This window comes from Dama dama, chromosome 1 (assembly GCF_033118175.1).
Source record: "Dama dama isolate Ldn47 chromosome 1, ASM3311817v1, whole genome shotgun sequence".
Taxonomy (NCBI): domain Eukaryota; kingdom Metazoa; phylum Chordata; class Mammalia; order Artiodactyla; family Cervidae; genus Dama; species Dama dama.
Window position 1 is genome coordinate 76,003,076 of NC_083681.1, and position 19,620 is coordinate 76,022,695.

Here is a 19,620-nt window from a genome sequence, read left to right on the forward strand (position 1 = left end):
CAGTTTTACTTTTCCAAAAGAATATTTCTTGAAAATTTCAGTGTGAAATCAGAGATAAGAGGAAAAGCAATGGGTGAAATTTACAGCAGAGAGTCAAGGTCTTCATACTGTTTCTTCCTTATTTTACATGGATCCTATGTGGTGAAAATATGCCTAATATGGTGCCTTAATCTAGAGAGTATTGTTTGGAATCAGATGTTGTGATCCATATTTCTTTTGTTTTCTCTGAGAGCATGTGTGTGCATGTGCGTGCTCCATCACTCACTTACTTATGTCAGTAAATAGTGTCTTACTCTTTGAGACCCAGTGGACTGTAGACCTTCAGGCTCCTCTGTCCATGGAATTTTCCAGGCAAGAATACTGAAGTGGGTTGCCATTTCCTACTCCAGGGGATCTTTGAGACCCAGGGATCAAACCCATGTCTCTTGTGTCTCTTGTTTTGGCAGGTGGATTCTTTACTACAGTACCACCTGGGAAGCCCACTCTGAGGGTGTATAGATGTATAAAAGGTGCTCAGTTAAGCATCTGCTCACGGAAATAACTCACAGAGGAGTCTTCATCTTGGTATCATATACTTTGCTGCTGGCCACCAACCGGGAACGGGGACAGGCAGTCTGGTCAGTCACCACAGTGCTCTCAGAGGACAAGCTCTGCGAGTTCAGGATCTGTGAGTTGTTTGAGCAGTGTGCCAAGAGTTGTGGAAGTGATAGTGAAATGATGGAGACAAACTACTAAGTGGAATTCTCTACAAAGTGTTTGAGCACTTGTTATGTAAACCCAGTTATTGAAGCTGCAGGGCTGGCGAAGGACTCTGACCTGAGTGAGCTGAGGGCTAGAATGGAGTGAAGAAAACAATACAGAGGGCCTTTTGGAAAGGGAAGGATTAACCATGGGAGGATGATTCCCTGAAGAAAAGATGAGGGATAGAAGGAATTTAGAATTTAGGAGTAGTAGTGTGTCATGGGGATTTCCCAATAAATTTGATCCATCAAAATGCAATGAAGATGGTAAAAATATAAGAGCTGAACTTGAATGACTCCCTAAATTCAGAATATCTTCTGGTGGGTTAGAAGAAACCCTATGAATTCAACCTAATTCTGAGTCCTACAGTTGGCTATTTTCTGTGTGATCCTGAGTAAATAACCATTTCTCTGAGCCCTCATTTTCTAATATATAAACTATTGTTAGATTGGTCATATTTAATGCTCAATGAGCACATATTGCCTAAATAAATGAGTTCATGATAAATTTTTGCTGTAAACTGATTTACACTGTCCAATTGGCTATAAATGAGATGAATTTGTTATAATTGGTGTTCATTTCATTGCAGATTTCTGATTACCTCCGGTCCAGTACATATGAATCAACTCCATGGCGAGGACCAATAACGTGACTGAGTTAATTATCGCTGGTCTTTTCCAGGACCCAGAGGTGCAGAGGGCATGCTTTGTGGTGTTTCTCCCCGTGTACTTGGCCACGGTGGTGGGCAACGGCCTCATTGTCCTGACGGTTAGAGTCAGTAAGAGCCTGCGTGCCCCCATGTACTTCTTCCTTAGTCACCTGTCGCTGGTGGAGATCAGTTACTCCTCCACTGTTGTCCCTAAATTCATCACAGACTTACTTTCTGAGATTAAAACTATCTCCCTGGAGGGCTGTGTGGCTCAGATATTCTTCTTTCACTTGTTTGGAGTTGCTGAGATCTTCCTGCTCACGGTGATGGCCTATGACCGCTACGTGGCCATCTGCAAGCCCCTGCACTACACAGCCGTCATGAGCCGGCCTGTGTGCCACCGTCTGCTGGCTGCTTCCTGGCTGGGGGGCTTTTCTCACTCCATGGTTCAGATCATTATCACTCTCCAGCTACCCTTCTGCGGTCCCAACCTGATTGACCACTACTTCTGTGACCTCCATCCCTTGTTCAAGCTTGCCTGCACTGACACCTCTGTGGAGGGGGTCGTTGTGTTGGCCAACAGTGGATTATTCTCCATCTTTTCTTTCCTCCTCTTGGTGTCCTCCTATATTGTCATCCTGGTCAGCTTGAGGAACCATTCAGCAGAGGGCAGACGCAAAGCCCTCTCCACCTGTGTCTCTCACATCACGGTGGTTACCTTGTTCTTTGGACCCGCCATCTTCCTCTACATGCGGCCCCCCTCCACCTTCACTGAGGACAAGCTGGTGGCCGTGTTCTACACGGTGGTCACCCCCATGCTAAACCCCATCATCTACACACTCAGAAATGCAGAGATGAAAGTTGCGTTGAAGAGCTTGTGGGGCAGGAAAGTAAACTCAGGGTTGCAATAAAAATGAAAATATTAAAAAAAATTAGTATGTATAGGGTGACCAAATATGATTCTGACTTTAGTGAATATGAGCAAGAGAGGAAAATTTAACCTGTTCATGTTTTTTGTTGTATTGTTTTTTCATTTATTTTTATTAGTTGGAGGCTAATTACTTTACAATATTGTAGTGGCTTTTGTCATACATTGACGTGAATCAGCCATGGATTTACATCCCAATCCCCCCCCACCCCCCCACCTCCCTCTCCACCCGATTCCTCTGGGTCTTCCCAGTGCACCAGGCCCGAGCACTTGTCTCATGCATTCAGCCTGGGCTGGTGATCTGTTTCACCCTTGATAATATACATGTTTCGATGCTGTTCTCTCAAAACATCCTACCCTCGCCTTCTCCCACAGAGTCCAAAAGTCTGTTCTGTACATCTGTGTCTCTATTTTATTTTATTAGTTTTTACAACACTGACCTAGGATGATGAGAATTTAATTTTCCTTTTCCTTTAGACACCACCAGAAAATTCCAAGCTTCCCTTGTACCTCAGTGCTGCCATCATTAAACCCAAATGCCCCACAGAATTCACGCTTGTAAATTATTTTCTGACTATTTCCTTTTGTGTCAGCTTTCTTTTATTCTAACTTCATGGTCATTAAACAATAAAATATATAATTCTTAGGTGCTCTAGATATGTGTGGTTCTTTAATTTCTATGAAGCTTATTTTATAAATAAAGATTTGTTGTTGATGATTTAGTTGCTAAGTGGTGTCTGACTCTTTTGCAACTCCGTGGGCTGTAGCCCACCAGGCTCCTCTGTCCATGGGATTTCCCAGTCAGGAATGCTGGAGTGGATTGCCATTACCTTCTCCAGGGGTCTCCCTGACCCAGGAATTGAAATCATGTCCCCTGTATTGGCAGGTGGATTCTTTACTGCATACCCACCTGGGAAGCTCAAATGAAGATCTAGGTACCAGTAAAAAATTTACTAAATGACTGAAGAAACTTGTTTGCAAAATAGTAACTGACTTATTCCTGAGAATCCAACCAAGCTTGCCTGTCCACTAAGTGATGGAATGAGGGCACCCTTTTATCAGTCTATGTGGCCTCAGACTTCCCTGGCAGTTCCAGAAGACCTTGGCTCCTGCTCTGTCTAAACCTTCACTGTTTCAGTCTGATCAGAACCAGGCCTCAAAATTTTTCCAGATACCATTCTCTTCATAAAACATGTGCCAATTTCATTGGGTTGGGAAGACAACTTCCTGTGAAAACTAACTGGCTTTTGCTTATGTGGACAGCTTTTTAGGGTATTTAAGCCTATTTTATACTATTGCTATTTCTGGATGTTTATATCTTGAAGTCTACTTGAGGGCTGAACATTACTTACCTTTATGTTCTACTTCAGTGTCGGCATAATTTTATGCACATACTATGTCCTCAGCAAAGTTGAATAAATGAATACAAAATTAAATAGATTAATGGATAACAGAATATATGAATGGCATGTAAACTCTGGTGTCAAGGTTCATACACAGTGATGTGAAGAATAAAGAATGTCCTATGGCCTCAGCATCCAATCCTAAGCTTCAGTTTCTAGAGTACACTTTTACAATTATTTTCTTTGCATAGAAATGGTGAAATTTTCACTTGGCATTATAGAATCACCCCAATTAACAAACAATCTACATTAACCATCTTAATGTTAACAGGTATGCTATCATTCACTTCAGTTCAGTCACTCAGTCGTGTCCAGCTCTGTGACCCCATGAATCGCAGCATGCCAGGCCTCCCTGTCCGTCACCAACTCCCGGAGTTTACTCAAACTCATGTCCATTGAGTCGGTGATGCCACCCAACCATCTCATCCTCTGTCATCCCCTTCTCCTCTTGCCTTCAATCTTTCCCAGCATCAGGGTCTTTTCAAATGAGTCAGCTTTTCACATCAGGTGGCCAAAGTATTGGAGTTTCAGCTTCAGCATCAGTCCTTCCAATGAAGATTCAGGACTGATCTCCTTTAGGATGGACTGGCTGGATCTCCTAGCTGTCCAAGGGACTCTCAAGAGTAACACTGATGCTATCATTAGTGAGTAAAACTTGCTAATACGCTTGAGTCATGACGACAGAAGAAATATTGCTTCAAGTCAGATTTGGTGAGATTAAGATAGAATTGCCACTTTATTAAGTTTCTGTACAGAGCATCTGAGACTGTGTTTTCACCCAAAATATTTTTGGTTTCTTATATACCATCTTTTCCCGTATAAGACCTGAGTAGTTCATGTCATGTTGTATTTTTAGATAAGCTCCTTGTACTCCTTGGTATCAACCATAGCTCTTTCTGAGCTGTTCTTATTTAAATGTCTTCTCTTCTTTGGCGATCCATAAGGCAAAGTGCAGAGATTTTAGGGAAGAACACTTGGATTTAAATTCCCACCTTGTTATCTTCTACCTGTACAACATTGGGTTCATTCGCTTTTTCTCTTGGTGTCAGCACGCTGTGATTTGTGGAAAGATTGTGGCATGTGGAGAGAGATTAGAATTAAATTTTATTTACTTATTTATTTACTGCTGTGCTGGGTCTTTATTGCTGTGCGAATTTTCTCTAGTTGTGGCGAGCAAAGGGCCACTCTCTACTTGCAGGGTTCGGGCTTCTCATTGCGGAGGCTTCTCTTGTTGCGGAGCACAGGCTCCAGACCGCACGGGCTTCAGTAGCTGCATCGCGTGGGCTCCTTGGTCGCGGCTCCCGGGCTCTGGCGCACAGGCTCAATAGATTGGTGCACGGGCTTAGCTGCTCTGCGCATGTGGGATCTTCCCGGGCCAGGGGATTGAATCTGGAAACAAGATTACATTTTTGTTTCATCCCTCCCTGTCTTCCCCGGTGGCTCAGAGGTTAAAGCATCTGCCTCCAATGCTGGAGACCCGAGTTCGATCCCCGGGTCGGGAAGATCCCCTGGAGAAGAAAATGGCAACCCACTCCAGTATTCTTGCCTGGAGAATCCCATGGACTGTAGCCCACCAGGCTCCTCCGTCCATGGGGTCGTAAAGAGTCGGACACGACTGAGCGACTTCACATCAGTGAGATCACACAGGAGTGCCAGAAAGGCTTTTCTAACTTCCTTGGTACCCTCATCCCATTAATATAATTCTAATATCTGAAATTCCCCAGTAGGAGCTTTGTTTCAGGGGAGTAGGGCTTTGCTAGAAGGGAAACTATTGTTAATCACTAATGTCTTAATTTGGATAATTTTACAAGATGGTTTTCTTTTCTTTCTAGATGGTTGTTATCTGGCCACTGAAATACGGTTCAATCCAAATCTAGTTCATCGTCTGCTTTTGCTGTGAGCTAAGAATTGTTTTTACATTTTAAATGTTTGAAAAAAAAAATCAAAGGAGGGTAATACGTTGTGATACATGAAAGTTATACATAATTCATATGTTAGTGGTCATAAATAAGGTTTCACTGGGCTATAGTTGTACCCAGTATTTTTCTTCTTATTTATGGCAGTTTTTGAGTTAGATTGCCATGAGTAGTTGTGAAACAGTGCGGTCTACATAGCCTAAAATACTTACCATGTAACCCTTTAGAGAAATTTGCCTGTCCCTGGCTTAAGCCATAGTGAAGTTTATTATTTATTCAACAAGAAGCTGGGAGGTCAGCGGTCCCAGGGTTGTTTTGTTATTCCTATGATGCCCAAGCACCTGGTTGGTGCCCCTTCAATTCTCTAGGCTGTCCCGTCCTGGCTGCTAGATGTCTATGGTAGCTCTTGGTGTTATCTCCTCGCATGCAGGGAGGGAGAGGCTCTCACTTTATTGTGGGAAATATTTCCCAGAAATTCCCCAGAACAACTCTGACTCCTATTGACCAGAACTAGGTCATATGTCTATGCTGAGATGCAAAGGAGGCTGGAATAGTAAGCAGTGAAAATAGGAATGAGATTATAATATTAGACCAAATATTGTGTTTCCTCTGAGCTGGTCACCCTGGTGTTCAATAATGTCAGAGTTCTTTCATTAAATAAGGGATGTTTCCACAGGGAGTTTTGGTGGAGGGAACCCTAGGGGATAATGATGTGGGCAGAGTGAGGTTGTTAAAGGATTTGAATCTGGTGCCAGAGTCTTCGACTGAAATCCAGTTTAACCACTTAGAGACTGTGCAACCCCAAGTAAATGACTAAAACCCATAATTCAGTTTCCCTAATTAGCATGAAAGTTTGGACCAAGTGCAAGAAGCATTTTATTTTTTTGGCCACGCTGCACAGCGTGTGGGATCTCAGTTCTCTAACCAGAGATTGAACCTGTGCCCCCTGCCCTGGAAGCATGAAGTCTTACCCACTGGACCACCAAAGAATTCCTAAGAACCATTTTCCTAGCAATACTGTTTTCCTGACAGCACACCCTGATTTTTTCCCTGATGAATGATAAAGGATTGAGGCCCTAGAATGTGAGTTCTTTTGTGAAATTTAAAATCTCTTGTTACAAGAAATTTAAACCATATACAGATGTTATCATCATAGCATGGTTAATAGACTCACCTGTACCAGATACCTAGTTTCAATAACGATCAATTTAGGAGAAATCTTGCTATGTCTCTATCAGGGTATCTTGATGGCAACATTGTTGACATTTTGGTTCAGATACTTTTGGGAGGCTGTCCTGTTCATGTAGGATGTCCTGGAATCCCAGGCTTCAACCTACTGGACGCCAGGAGTAACACATCTCCACCCAAACTGTGACAAGGACAAATGTCTCCAGATATTGCCAAATGTCCTCTCAGAGGAAAATCGCCCCCAGTTAGGAACCACTGATTTGTACCAGTTTCTCCTTCCATCCAAAATTTAGAGTATTCCTGGAACATCCCTGGTGGCCCAGTGGTTAAGAATCCACCTTCCAACCCTGCTGATGCGATTCCATCCCTGGTTGGGAGCTAAGATCCATCATGCCTGAGGGCGACTAAGCCCGCGGCCAAAACTAGATAGAGGCCCCCAGGTGCAGGCATTGGAGAAAGCCCACATGCCACGGTGGAAGATCCTGCAGGCCTCGGTGAAGACCTCGTGTGCCGCAGCTAAGGCCCGCCACAGCCAAGGAAGTAAATAAAAACAGGAAACACCCCAAATTCCCAAAACAAAACAAAAAAAACTAGAGTGTTCCTATATCATCCTTGGTAAACTGAAATGAGGTAAAGCAAAGTGGCAATCACCTTAGGACACATATTGCTAACAGACACATAAAACAAATCAAGATAAACCACCGATGCTCACAGACACAGCTGAGAGTTACGGCAGCTTGATGCTGAAATGCTTGGCAGTGCCAGTTGCTTGGGGCGTGTGCTGCCTCTGTAATGCTCACTTGTTAAGACAAATGCTGCTATTTTCCCTTTTTATCTTTTTCTGTAAAAGGAAAAAATCCTTTTCGGGAAACAGGTAACAGGAAAATAGTGGTGGTGTGAAGTGAACCTATGAAAAGTGGGGGATGCCTGTAACCTCGTCCAAACCAAAGGCCAGGAGAAGCGCTATCTCAGTTTTCTGACACATACCACCCATATTCCTTGGACCCATCCTTTGAGTGGTGTCTTGTCATGTGAAGTCACATGACTGAGTTTGTGATAAGCAAGAGGTGGATCTAACTGACCTCTGCATGGTATAGGGACCCACAGCCTAAGTGCCCCGTGAACACTGGGTGAAATTACTTTAATATATTCCCTATTGACTTCTGAAGTTATGTTACCTACAAGGAAGTTTGGGATGTTAGTACCCAGGTCCTGCTTCCCATGAGGCAGGTGCCTGATGAGGAAGGGGAAAGACATGGCCTCTCTGGGGACCAGTCGTCTCTCATTTGATCATCATGCCTTCCCCCTGGCATCCCTTAGCAGGGTGAACTCAAGGCTGAGCTGCCAGAATTCTTCTTTTTCTGTGGAACATGGAGAGACAAGAGTTCTGTGTTCTTCTTAATCAGGTGGAGTAGACCCACGGGCTTAGTCCCAACATTCCCAAGCGTAAGGCTGGAAAGGGGAGCCGATTTCCCATCTGGCAACTCCTGAGCTATATGAGCTCTGGTTGTGAGCTTGGCCTGACTGCTTTGAAACTGTATAACTGAGACCTGCACTACGTGAGGGATGTTCTCAGGGCGTTATTTGCCCCTCTGTGACCAGAGCAGAAAAAAGATCTGGGGTGAGACATCAAAGGCACAGAAACTCTGGGTGAGTTTTGTTTCGTGATCATGTGATCATTACAACTCCCCTTTGAAAGTGAAGGGAATGCTACCAGGAAGGCCTTGGTATTTTGCAAAGTGCTGTCACGCTGGTCTGGTCTTTGCCTGAGGCAAGCACTGCACTTAGATCTGGGATTCAGGGATGGAGAGGATGTGGTCTTGGTCCTTGGTGACCTTTGTTCTTTCAGTATTTGCTGAACTTCTGTGATGTACCAGATACTGCACTAAGAAGGCTAGGATGATCTATATGCACTGATCCTCCATCCTATGTACATTCAGTGAGTGTGATTTTGTGCAGGTGCTTTAGTTGGCACTGGAGATAGAGTGGTGGTAAGAAATAATCTCTGCTCTAAAAGTTCAGTCTGGTGGGGCAGATGGTCACATAAAATAATTATAGTAAATTCAATGTGTGTGTGCTTGCTAAGTGGCTTTAGTTGTGACTGACTCTTTGTGACCCCGTGGACTGTAGCTCACCAGGCTCCTCTGTCCATGGGGTTCTCCAGGCAAGAATACTGAAGTGGGTTGCATGCCCTCCTCCAGGGGATCCTCCCGACCCAGGGATCGAACCCCCGTCTCTTGCATCTCCCGCTTTGGCAGGGTGATTCTTTACCATTAGTGCCACCTGGGACGCCCTACAATTCAATGTGCAAAGTGCAGTATTTCCAAAATGTTCTGAGAGGAGGGTCACTGAGCCTAGGGTTCTATGGATTGCAGAGATGGATTTCCTATTTCTGAGAAGGTTCAAAGGTTGCAGAGTTTGAATGGTAGCATTTCAGGTACGCAAGGGACTATTATATAATTCACTCCTTAAGGAAGGAGTCTTTTGTTTCATATCATTTCAGATCACCCTTCCAAATTACTGCCTCCTGGTGACTACATCATGGCTAAAACACACAATGTGACAGAGTTTATTTTCCTGGGACTTTCTCCCAATCAGCTGGTGCAGAAAGTCTGCTTTGTGATATTTCTGCTCCTGTATGTAGCCATCGTGCTGGGGAATTTCCTCATTGTCCTCACTGTCATGAGCAGCAGAAGCCTTGGCTCCCCCATGTACTTCTTCCTCAGCTACCTGTCCTTTGCGGAGATCTGCTACGCCTCGACGACAGCCCCCAGACTCATCTCAGATCTGCTGGCTGAAAGGAAAGCCATATCTCTGTGGGGCTGCATGTCACAGGTTTTCTTTATTCACTTGTTTGGTGGCACTGAGATTTTCCTGCTCACCGTGATGGCCTATGACCGCTACGTGGCCATCTGCAAGCCCCTCAGCTACACCACCATCATGAACCGGCAGGCGTGTGCCTTCCTGGTGGGAGCAGCATGGGTGGGGGGCTTCGTGCATTCCTTGGCCCAAATCCTTCTCATCTTCCGCTTGCCCTTCTGTGGCCCCAATGTGATCGACCACTATTTCTGTGACGTGCTTCCCCTGCTCAAACTTGCCTGCTCTGACACCTTCCTCGTTGGTCTTCTGATTGTTGCCAACGGGGGGACCCTGTCTGTGATCAGCTTCGTGGTCCTCTTAGCCTCCTATGTGGTCATCTTGCTCCATCTGAGGACTCGGAGCTCCGAGGGGCGGCGCAAGGCCCTGTCCACCTGTGGGTCCCACATCACCGTGGTCACCTTGTTCTTTGGGCCCTGCGTCTTCATCTATCTGAGACCTTCTACCACCCTGTCTGTGGACAAGACGGTGGCCGTGTTCTACACGGTGATCACCCCACTGCTCAACCCTGTCATCTACTCCCTGAGAAATGCTGAAGTGAAGAAGGCCATGAAGAGGCTGTGGGTCAGAGCGATGAAGCTAGAAGAGAGGTAGAGGCTGATCTGTGGTCTTGGTCTTGGTCTTGATCTGTGAGTTCAGAATGATGCTAAGACCAGCATTTAAAAATCCTATTATAGAGGAAAATAAAAACAGAGAAATGCTCACAATAAACATTTTAATAAAAATATGTATATTATTGCATTCAATAAAAATGTAAAAGATTATGTCTAAGTAGATGTAAAGATTGGAAGCAAATCTACTCCATCTTTTCAGTAGTCAGAAAAAAAAAAGATGTCTAGTCCAAACTGAAGGGGCAGAATGGGACGAAGTTCAGTTCGCAGGACTTGTTAGTTCTAGAGTATTCTAACTGGTTTCCATGCTCAACTTCATTATAATTACTTGTAAAATATTTCCTCTTATGGATATACTGTTACTTAAGTCATTGTTATGGTTAGAAGTTTAGATCATTTCTAATTTTTTAGTCATATAAGTAACACTGAGGGAAAAATAATACTGAGGTCAGGATCTGTGAATAGAAATATTTTACTGTATTTTTTTAAAGAAGCTCACTTGCTATTCTGGCCTGGAGAATTCCATGGACTGTATGGACATGGACATGGGGTCCCAAAGAGTTGGACACGATTGAGTGACTTTCACCTTCACTTGCTATAAATAATTTACTATTTTAAAAGTTATTGAAACCTTTAAGGCATAATGTTAAATTGAGGTTTAGAAATGCTGTAGTAACCTTCTTTGTGACAGAATTGAACATGATCACTTAACATTTTCTTGGTGAGAAGTAAGATTTCATGTAGTCTCAAAGTATCTCCCCACAACATATTTATTAGTTGCAAAAGTTAGTTGCAGAAGTCTACAGTGGAGAAACCTGGAATTCACCCCATTAAACAATTCCTCATAGTTAGCATCCTCAGTATTGAGACTGGAGAGGCGTACAGTATTATTACTGTGGTATTCCTACCACAATATGTAACCTGAGTCTAATCATGACAACATATCGTGGAAACACCAACTAAGGAATATCCTGCAAAGTTATTAGCCTATGTTCTTGTAAAATACAGGACAAAAGAATTGAAGAATTTTTCTAGATTACAGAGAGATGATAACCAAATGTAACCTGTGATCCCTGACTGGATCCTGTACTAGATGAAGGTCATTAGTTGATAAAAGTGCTGTAGGTGAGGTATTTTTAATAATAAATGATCTCATAGTTAATTTCCTGATGTTGACAACTGTAATGTGTTTATGTCTTAGAAAGTCCTTGGATCAAGGAATTGCTCATTAAGATATGTAAAAGTGAATGAACAGTAGCACCAACTTTCTGACATTTCAGAAAAAATTCTGCCTATCTATTTATCAATTGAGAGAGTGAATGATAAAATGTGATAAAATATTAATATTTGGGATATTTGGATCAAGGATATAAAGGAATCCTTTGTATTATTATTGCAACTTTTTTGTAAGTCAGAAATTATTTTAAAGTTAAAATATTTTGAAAATTAAAGACAGCTTGTGTACAACTTGCATTTTTAGGTTTTTTGGTAAGTGAGGAGGATAGTTTTAATTATTATTTAGCTTTGAGTCTTATTTACAAAGTTTTTAATGTTTTTAAACATGTAAACATTTAAACTTTAAAGTGTTTAAAGTTTTACATTTCCACACAGTAATATTTATCAGTTTTTCTTTTGATTTTTTGCATTGTGTCTGTTTAGATTATCTTACAAGATCAACTAAGCTTATATATTTAAAGAAATTAGTTAAAATTTTAATTTAATTTGTGAAATGATAATATACTCTTAACATTAAAAAACATCAGCAAAATAAAAAGATAGCCAAGTAGAAAGTTTCATTCCATTCTTTACCTCATTCCCACATCCCCACTAGATGAACAATTTTCTTAGTTTTCTTTTGGGGTTTCTCTAAGCAAATATTAGAATACATATATTATTACATATAATATATATAGCATATATAATATATAAATATGTTTATATAATATATATTTATATTTATCATATAATTATATATATTATAATTATATTTATAAATATATTATGATATAATAAAATATATGATATATGTAACATATAATATATATTATATGTTATATATTATATATTTAATATATTTATGATATTATACATCATATTATGATATATATGATTGTGATATTATAATATATATGATATATAATATATAATATATAATATATTATTACATATATTATGATATATAATATATGATATATAATATATAATTATTAAACACTATATTATAATATATTATATATTTATATAATATATTATAATTATATTATATATTAATATATATTATATTTATATAATACATTATTATTTTATATATATTATATATTATCATAATATATAATGTATAATATATATTTTATAATAGTATATATTATATATTAATATATATTATAATGTATATTATAAAATCCCATATTATATATAGTACATATATTATATTATATATATATATATTCTAGTATTTGTTTAAAGAAACCCCAAAAGAAAAATAAAAAACTGAGAAAATTGTTTATCTAGTGGGTATATATATATCTTTTATCTCTGTGTTTTACACAGACATACTATGTAAATGAACCTGAAATTTGCTTTAGTTACTTAACAATATGTCTTGGAGATTTTTGTATATACAAGGAGAACTTCCTCTTTCTTATAGTTTTGCCGTGTTCATTGAATGGATATACAGTCCTAACTTGTTCAGTCTTCCACTGATAAAAATTTGGATTGTTTTGAAGTGTTGCTGTGAACAACTTCGATTTAAATATGTGCCACTATGCTACGGTGTAGTTCTAGAAATAAAACTGCTTTAGATATTACCAAACTGTCCTTCACCTATTTGTACTCTCACCAACAACTTTGTGTTTCTTGTAAAATATTTTGCTTAATTTTGGGATTTTGCTAATCCAATAATTGAAAAAATGGGAAGTCAATAATTTTAATTTTCATTTTCCTTATTTTGAATGAAGTTGCACATCTTTTCATACAGTTAAAAGACATTTGGGGAGCTCCCTGGCAGTCCTGTGGTTAGGACTCCACGCTTTCACTGGGACGAGCCTGGGTTCTGTTCCTGGTTGGGGAACTAGGATCTCACAAGCTGCTTGGTGTGGCTGAAAAAGCTATTTGTATTTTCTGTATAAACTGTTCCTATAATTTCCCTATCCGTATTTGGGTTGTGGTTCTTTTTATTAGGTTCGAAAGACTGTTTAAATGCAAATATTTGTTCTCTGATATGAACTGTAGTGCACGCATGTGTGCTAAGTCACTTCAGTCATGTCCGACTTTTTGTGACCCCATGGACTGTAGCCTGCTAGGCTCTGTCCTTGCAACTCTCCAGGCAAGGATACTGGAGTGGGTTACTATCCTCCTCCAGAGGATCTTCCTGACCCAGGGATCGAACCTGCTTCTCCTGCGGCTCCTGCATTGTGGTCAGATTTTTTACCACTGAGCCACCGGGGAAGCCCTTCACAATGTATACACATGTCAGAACATCACACTGTATGTCTTAAATATGTACCATTCTTACTTTTCAAGTTTATTTCAATTAAAATAGAAAATTAAACTCAGTATTAACTCATGCTTATTTGCTCAGTTGTGTCCGACTCTCTGCAACTCCATGGACTGCAGCCCACCAGGCTCCTCTGTCCATGGGGATTCTCCAGGCAAGAATACTGGAGTGGGTTGCCTTGCCCTCCTCCAGGGGATCATCCCAACGCAGGGATGGAGCCCAGGTCTCCCGCATTGCAGGAAGTCTTTACCCACTGAGCTACCAGTATTAACTCTTTCTAAGCAGATGGTGTGTGCACGTGTGTGTGCCTGTGCATGCGCATGCGCATGCGCATGTATACGCATGGGTCTCTGACTCAAAGGGGTGAGGTAAGGCAGAAAGGAAACTCTCTCTTCCTGCATCTTTGGCCACAGAAATGCACACCCTGGGCCATTGTTTATATCACTTCCTGTCATTCCATCAGCCTGTGTTATTCCTAGAAGTCTTCCCAGGTTCTGGATATAAAAAAAGCTGTTAAACATACAGTGGTTTTACAACATTTGTTTCTTTTTCAGAGATACAATGGTGAGAAGTTAAGAAATCCTGAGCCTATTACAGTAGCTAATGCCATTTAGTTAAAAAAAAAAAGTTATGGAGATAGGCATTGATGGAGAAAGGTTTAACACAGGTTCCTTTAAGTAGTGAGAAATCCTGGGGCTTTAAAAATAGAGTTTCTGTTCTTGAAGTATTTAAGATGAGTTACAGGAGGAGGCCACATGCATACACCACTGTTTTATAATTTATTTGGCCAAACATACAAAGCTCCAAGGAAGTAGCATGGCTGCAAGAACAGAAGCAGGCTGGGGGCATATTCTAGTTCTATTTAATTCTGGTCTCTTTGCTTCATAGTGAGGCACCAGCTGCTGCTGACACATTCTGCGTGGATGGGAGATGCTACACCGAGTCATTTGACACAACGGGGAAATTTATTATTTATATAGGTCTGAACCATTCTCATCATCTTTCTGAACCCCAGTGACCTAATCTGTCAGGTGGGAATGCTAGTTTCTAATAGAGTGTTACTGTGACTATATGTGAGATGTTAGAGAACTTGAAAGACACAAATGTACCATGCTGTTACTTAAGACACTATGCCCAGAAGTTAGGGAACTATAGTCTTTCTGAAGCCCTTGCATGTGAAAACCATGTGCTTACAGTAGTAAAATGCTTAGAACTTTAAGAATGAGTCACAGTGGGACCTCTGTACTAGGAGTTAGGAAAAGAGTTTAACCATGCTATCAATGCACAGAGTGGCTTGGAATGGTGATTGTCCCTCTTTGACTGGGCACCTATAAAATGAATGAGTTGGGCAAAATGATCCTGAAGGCCCTTCAACGACTAGCATTCTGTGATTCAACTGTCACATGTGGACTATGTGTGAGAAGTGGTCCTGGTCCTCTTGGTTACAGTCTCCCTGGAACTCACTGACTTCACTGAGCTAGTGAGGGGTGAGGTCAGAGTCGGCCAGCAAAGCCTCTTGTGGATGTCTGCAGTGGGACAGAAGGATGATGTGATACTGGATTCTCCTCCATCATTTGCTTGAAATGCAGATGGAAACCTCTAGGGGCCAGGACAAGAGGTTGTTAATTATACAGGGGCAAGTAGAAGTCCCAACATTGTAATTGGATTAATTAGAGATAAGTTCCTTAACTTCTGAAAGGAAACAATTGGGAAGTTGACTTTTGCTATTCTCAGAAATTCCCCAGACAGGGGATGCCAGAAAAGTTCAGGGAATTCAATTCTCTTGTCTCAGTTTTCCATCTCATTCACTTAAACACACAGTTTCACCGTCCAGCAAATATTTTTCTAAATCTTCACTTTCCTGGGTTTTAGGATAGACGGATCTTGTTCTATTCCCCTATAACTCTCTTCATGAGAAAGTCATTAAGTGCTGGAATTGGCACATACAAATATTGGCATGGGTGGTGCCTTGTGAGTTTATAGAAGACAGTAAGCATTAAGTGGTGCTTTTTTGGGTGGAACAGACTCTGACTCAGGGGGGGTCTTCACACTCATTGCACCATTCATTTTTGTTACTCAGGCTTCCATGTATTTCAATCATGGGCAGTCTTTCTTAGATTTGCCCACTCTTTCAGCAGATGGGTCACACTTTAGATATCGTCCTATTAACGTCTCTCCTGCCAACTTCAATGACAGGAGGAGAAAGTGACTCTGTAGCTTGACTTAGAGCAGATATTACAGTCAGCCTCACCAGAACCACTTGTAAAACGGTCACCGTGGGGGCGTTAAAGCTAGTTTTCATCAACTGATGAGTCATGCAAGAATATCCTTTTGAAAAATTCAAGGGGGCTGGCTAAAACACTTTCATGCCTAAAAGTCTCTGGTGAAAATGAAGGCATTAGCTTCTTTCAAACCTGGAGATAGAACTACACAGAAACCTAAACATTGCTGAGGACCAATCTTGGCCCAAGATTTCCAAGTTTTAGATCAGTGCAAACTAACATACTGTTTATATTTCCTTGTGTCTGTGAAACACAAATCTCTGTCTACCTGGAGTGACTTGTGCAAGTGAATCAGTTTTCTGACTACGGAAGTTTCAGAAGATAAAGTTAAGAATCAAGGCAATAAGCAATATTCAAGGTAAGCTTATTCACTTAATCTCTATAGGGGCATACTTTGGAATTATTTTCAAAAAGCTTACTTTTTATACTACATACCTTCATTACACTTATATCTATCTATCTATCTATCTATCTATATAGTTTACAAGATACTTGCAATGATACCTTCGTTTTGAAATAGGTGTAGCAGCAGATGCATAATTCAGGGGTCAAACCTCCAATATTTATTAACTCTGCTGAGTTCCCTACCCTATGTGAGGTGTCACAGTAGAAAACTGTAAAGATGGAAAACTGAAGTAGGAGCACATAATTGTCCACATCGTTACTGTTAATTTTTTTTAGAGCTCACTCTTTAGCTTTGCTTTGCCTTTTGTTATCAACACGACTCTCTTCTCTCTCCACGCTCTCTGTTCAGTGTGGAAGCCTGCTGTCGGGGGGCACCCGTGGGAGGAGTCAGTGGGTGAGATGTGAAAGGGAGAGAGTATTGGACAGGAAGCTGTGCAGACTGATCCTAGTCCAGGCTCTGCACCAGCCCTCTGTGTGAGTCTGGGTCTTCTGTAAGAAGAGAAATCCACGAGCTTCCTTCCAAATCTAACGGTTTATTTTACTCAGTAAGGGACACTAGTGAGGAGAGGCTGGGCATCTTATTCCTCTGGTGATAGAATATCTTTGGAGAAAAAGTAGGAGAAAATGAGTACTGGAAAAGGCAGTCAGATCAATTTATTAAAAATTATATTTTATTTGTTGGACTTATTGAGGACTTAAGCCTGGAATACAGCTTCTCAGATAGCTCTGAGGGACTGTTCAGACCAATCTTATTTTTCAGAAGTCCCAGGACCTAGAGTTCTATGATAGGAAAATTATAATAAGAAATCATAGATGAGGACGAGAATGAAGAAGTTTCACAGAAGTTGTTTATTGGGTCTAATCTATCTTAAGCTTCTGTGTTCATCCTTGTTTCGGTTTTCTTAACCATAAACCCTGGAAATGTGCAGTTACTTACTGACTGATAAGAGTACATTATCTTATCTTTCAGTCTCTCTTCTTTAGTTCTCCCAGTTAAAATGTCAGAATTAAAATTAAAATTACCCCACAGGTAAAATGTCACTGCCACTGTCAATAATATACAGTCTGATGACCTTTTTATGCAATTCTTTCTCAAATGTTTTCCATTTCTATTCAGAAGTTCAATAAATGTCAACTTATTTTTCTTTCTTCCAATCTAAATACTTTAAAAATTTAACTTTTTAGAGAAAACTTGATTGCACCAAATATACATGTTATTCTGTTAACCTTCAATGACGTTAGACAGAAAAGTACGACTAATTTTTTTTTTTCAATTTGAAAACTAAAGTGGTCCTTACAGATCTTCTGAGAGAATCTCTCCCACTGACACCCCTAAACAAAGGCAATTACAGAAACAGAGAGCATTTGCATTCAAAGCTAAATTTCACAGAAATAATTTGTGAAATTAATTATTTGTGGAAAAAATTATCCATTTCTAACCCAGCCATTTTTGCCATGGGGGTGAAGCATGCCCACCTATGATTCCTGTTCTTCACTGAAACACCCTGAGGATGAAATATTGGCACATAGCAAGAGAGTCAGCTGGGTATACAGAGGAGCCTGATGGGGAGGTAAGGGAAGGGCGCACGAATGAGTATAGTTTTATGATGTCTATTTTATACACAAGGAAACTGAGACTCAGAGAGGTCCAGTCCCTTGCTCTAGGCCACAAAGCTCAGTTTAAACAGAGACCTATATTTTCCAAAATGTAGATGCTTCCACTATCTTACTCTTGAAGAGTGTCTAATATTGAATGCAGAGCAAGAGGGTCATATTGTGGACTTCCTACAGCTACTGCTAGTTTTTCAATTACTCTGCAATCTTTGAAATGAACCAGGTGCCCTAGTACGTATAAGAGAGAAAAGGGAAAGGAAGTGGAAAGGACAAAGTTGCCAAGCTTTAATCTCTATTCTTGGAGGTCAGTATGGGTAAGGGCAAATGGGAATCTCTTCGGTTTATTTATCTGTCTCTCTCTCATCTCTGTCTGTCTATCAATCTGTGGTAGAACACAAATAACATAAAATTTACCACTTTAACTATCTTTATGTGCACAAGTGAAGTTGCTCAGTCGTGTCCAGCGCAACCCGATGGACTGTAGCCTACCAGGCTCCTCCGTCCATGGAATTTTCTAGGCAAGAGTACTGGAGTGGGTTGCCATTTATTTCTCCAGGATATCTTCCCAACCCAGAGATCGAACCCGAGTCTCCCACATTACAGGCAGATGTTTTACCATCTGAGCCACCAGGGAAGCATTTACGTGCATAGTTCAGCGTGTTAAAGAGCATACACACTGTTGTGCAACCGTCACCATCATCCATCTCAAGGACATCTTTCATTGCCACAAACTACTCTGTGCATGCACTCACCAAGCACTGACTCCGTGTACCCCCACCCCCAGCCTCTGGAAACCACCATTCTTTCTGTCTCTCTGAACTTTACTACCCTACAGACATCGTACAAGTGGTCTCATACAGTGCTTTTCTCTCTGGAGCTGACTTAGCGTGTCACTTAGCATATTCAGTTCTGTGTTATTCCATAGCCCACTATTCCATAAGCTAGTTCTAAGATGCTTAAGTCAGATCCCGAGGCTGCTGTGAGTCTATGCAAAGAAAGATGGGTGTCAGGCCTACCTTCTGAAGTGGGGAACATGGAGTCCCCATCAGACTCTGAACTAATGGGGTGATAAGGCAGAATGAAAGCATAAATCAATTATACTCTGATATGCATTTCTCTAGCAGTGATACTGAGCATCTTTTCATGTGACTTTTGGCCATCTGTATGTCTTCTTTGAAGAAATAGCTATTCAGGTCTTTTGCCGTTTGTTTTTTTTTTTTTTTTTTGATATTGAGCTGAATGAATTGTATGTGTATTTTGGAGATTAACCCTTCATCTGTTGCTTCATTTGCATATATTTCTTCCCATTCTAAGGATTGTTTTTGTCTTGTTTATGGTTCCCTTTGCTGTATAAAAGCCTGGATTCCCTGGTGGCACAGATGATAAAGAATCTGCCTGCAATGCAGGAGACCCAGGAAGATCCCCTGGAGAAGGAGATGGCAACCCACTCCAGTATTCTTGCCTGGGAAATCCCATGGACAGAGGAGCCTGGCAGGCTATAGTCCATGAG

The 19,620-nt window shown here is 40.9% G+C and overlaps 2 protein-coding genes across 2 annotated transcripts; both read left to right on the top strand.

The window, feature by feature from the left end:
• Positions 1-1,371: 1,371 nt before the first annotated feature.
• LOC133055070 (olfactory receptor 4B1-like) lies at positions 1,372-2,385 on the top strand. Its single transcript, XM_061140546.1, has one exon. The coding sequence runs from the start codon at positions 1,372-1,374 to the stop codon at positions 2,299-2,301; it is 930 nt and encodes a 309-aa protein (XP_060996529.1). The 3' UTR covers positions 2,302-2,385.
• Positions 2,386-9,366: 6,981 nt separating this feature from the next.
• LOC133055081 (olfactory receptor 4X2-like) lies at positions 9,367-10,296 on the top strand. The gene has a single exon (XM_061140555.1). It carries the CDS (start codon positions 9,367-9,369, stop codon positions 10,294-10,296), a length of 930 nt encoding a protein of 309 aa, XP_060996538.1.
• Positions 10,297-19,620: the final 9,324 nt, after the last annotated feature.

Excerpts from the sequence above, each read along its gene's own strand:
- LOC133055070 (XM_061140546.1), top strand. The coding sequence starts at position 1,372 with ATGGCGAGGACCAATAACGTGACTGAGTTAATTATCGCTGGTCTTTTC.
- LOC133055081 (XM_061140555.1), top strand. The coding sequence starts at position 9,367 with ATGGCTAAAACACACAATGTGACAGAGTTTATTTTCCTGGGACTTTCT.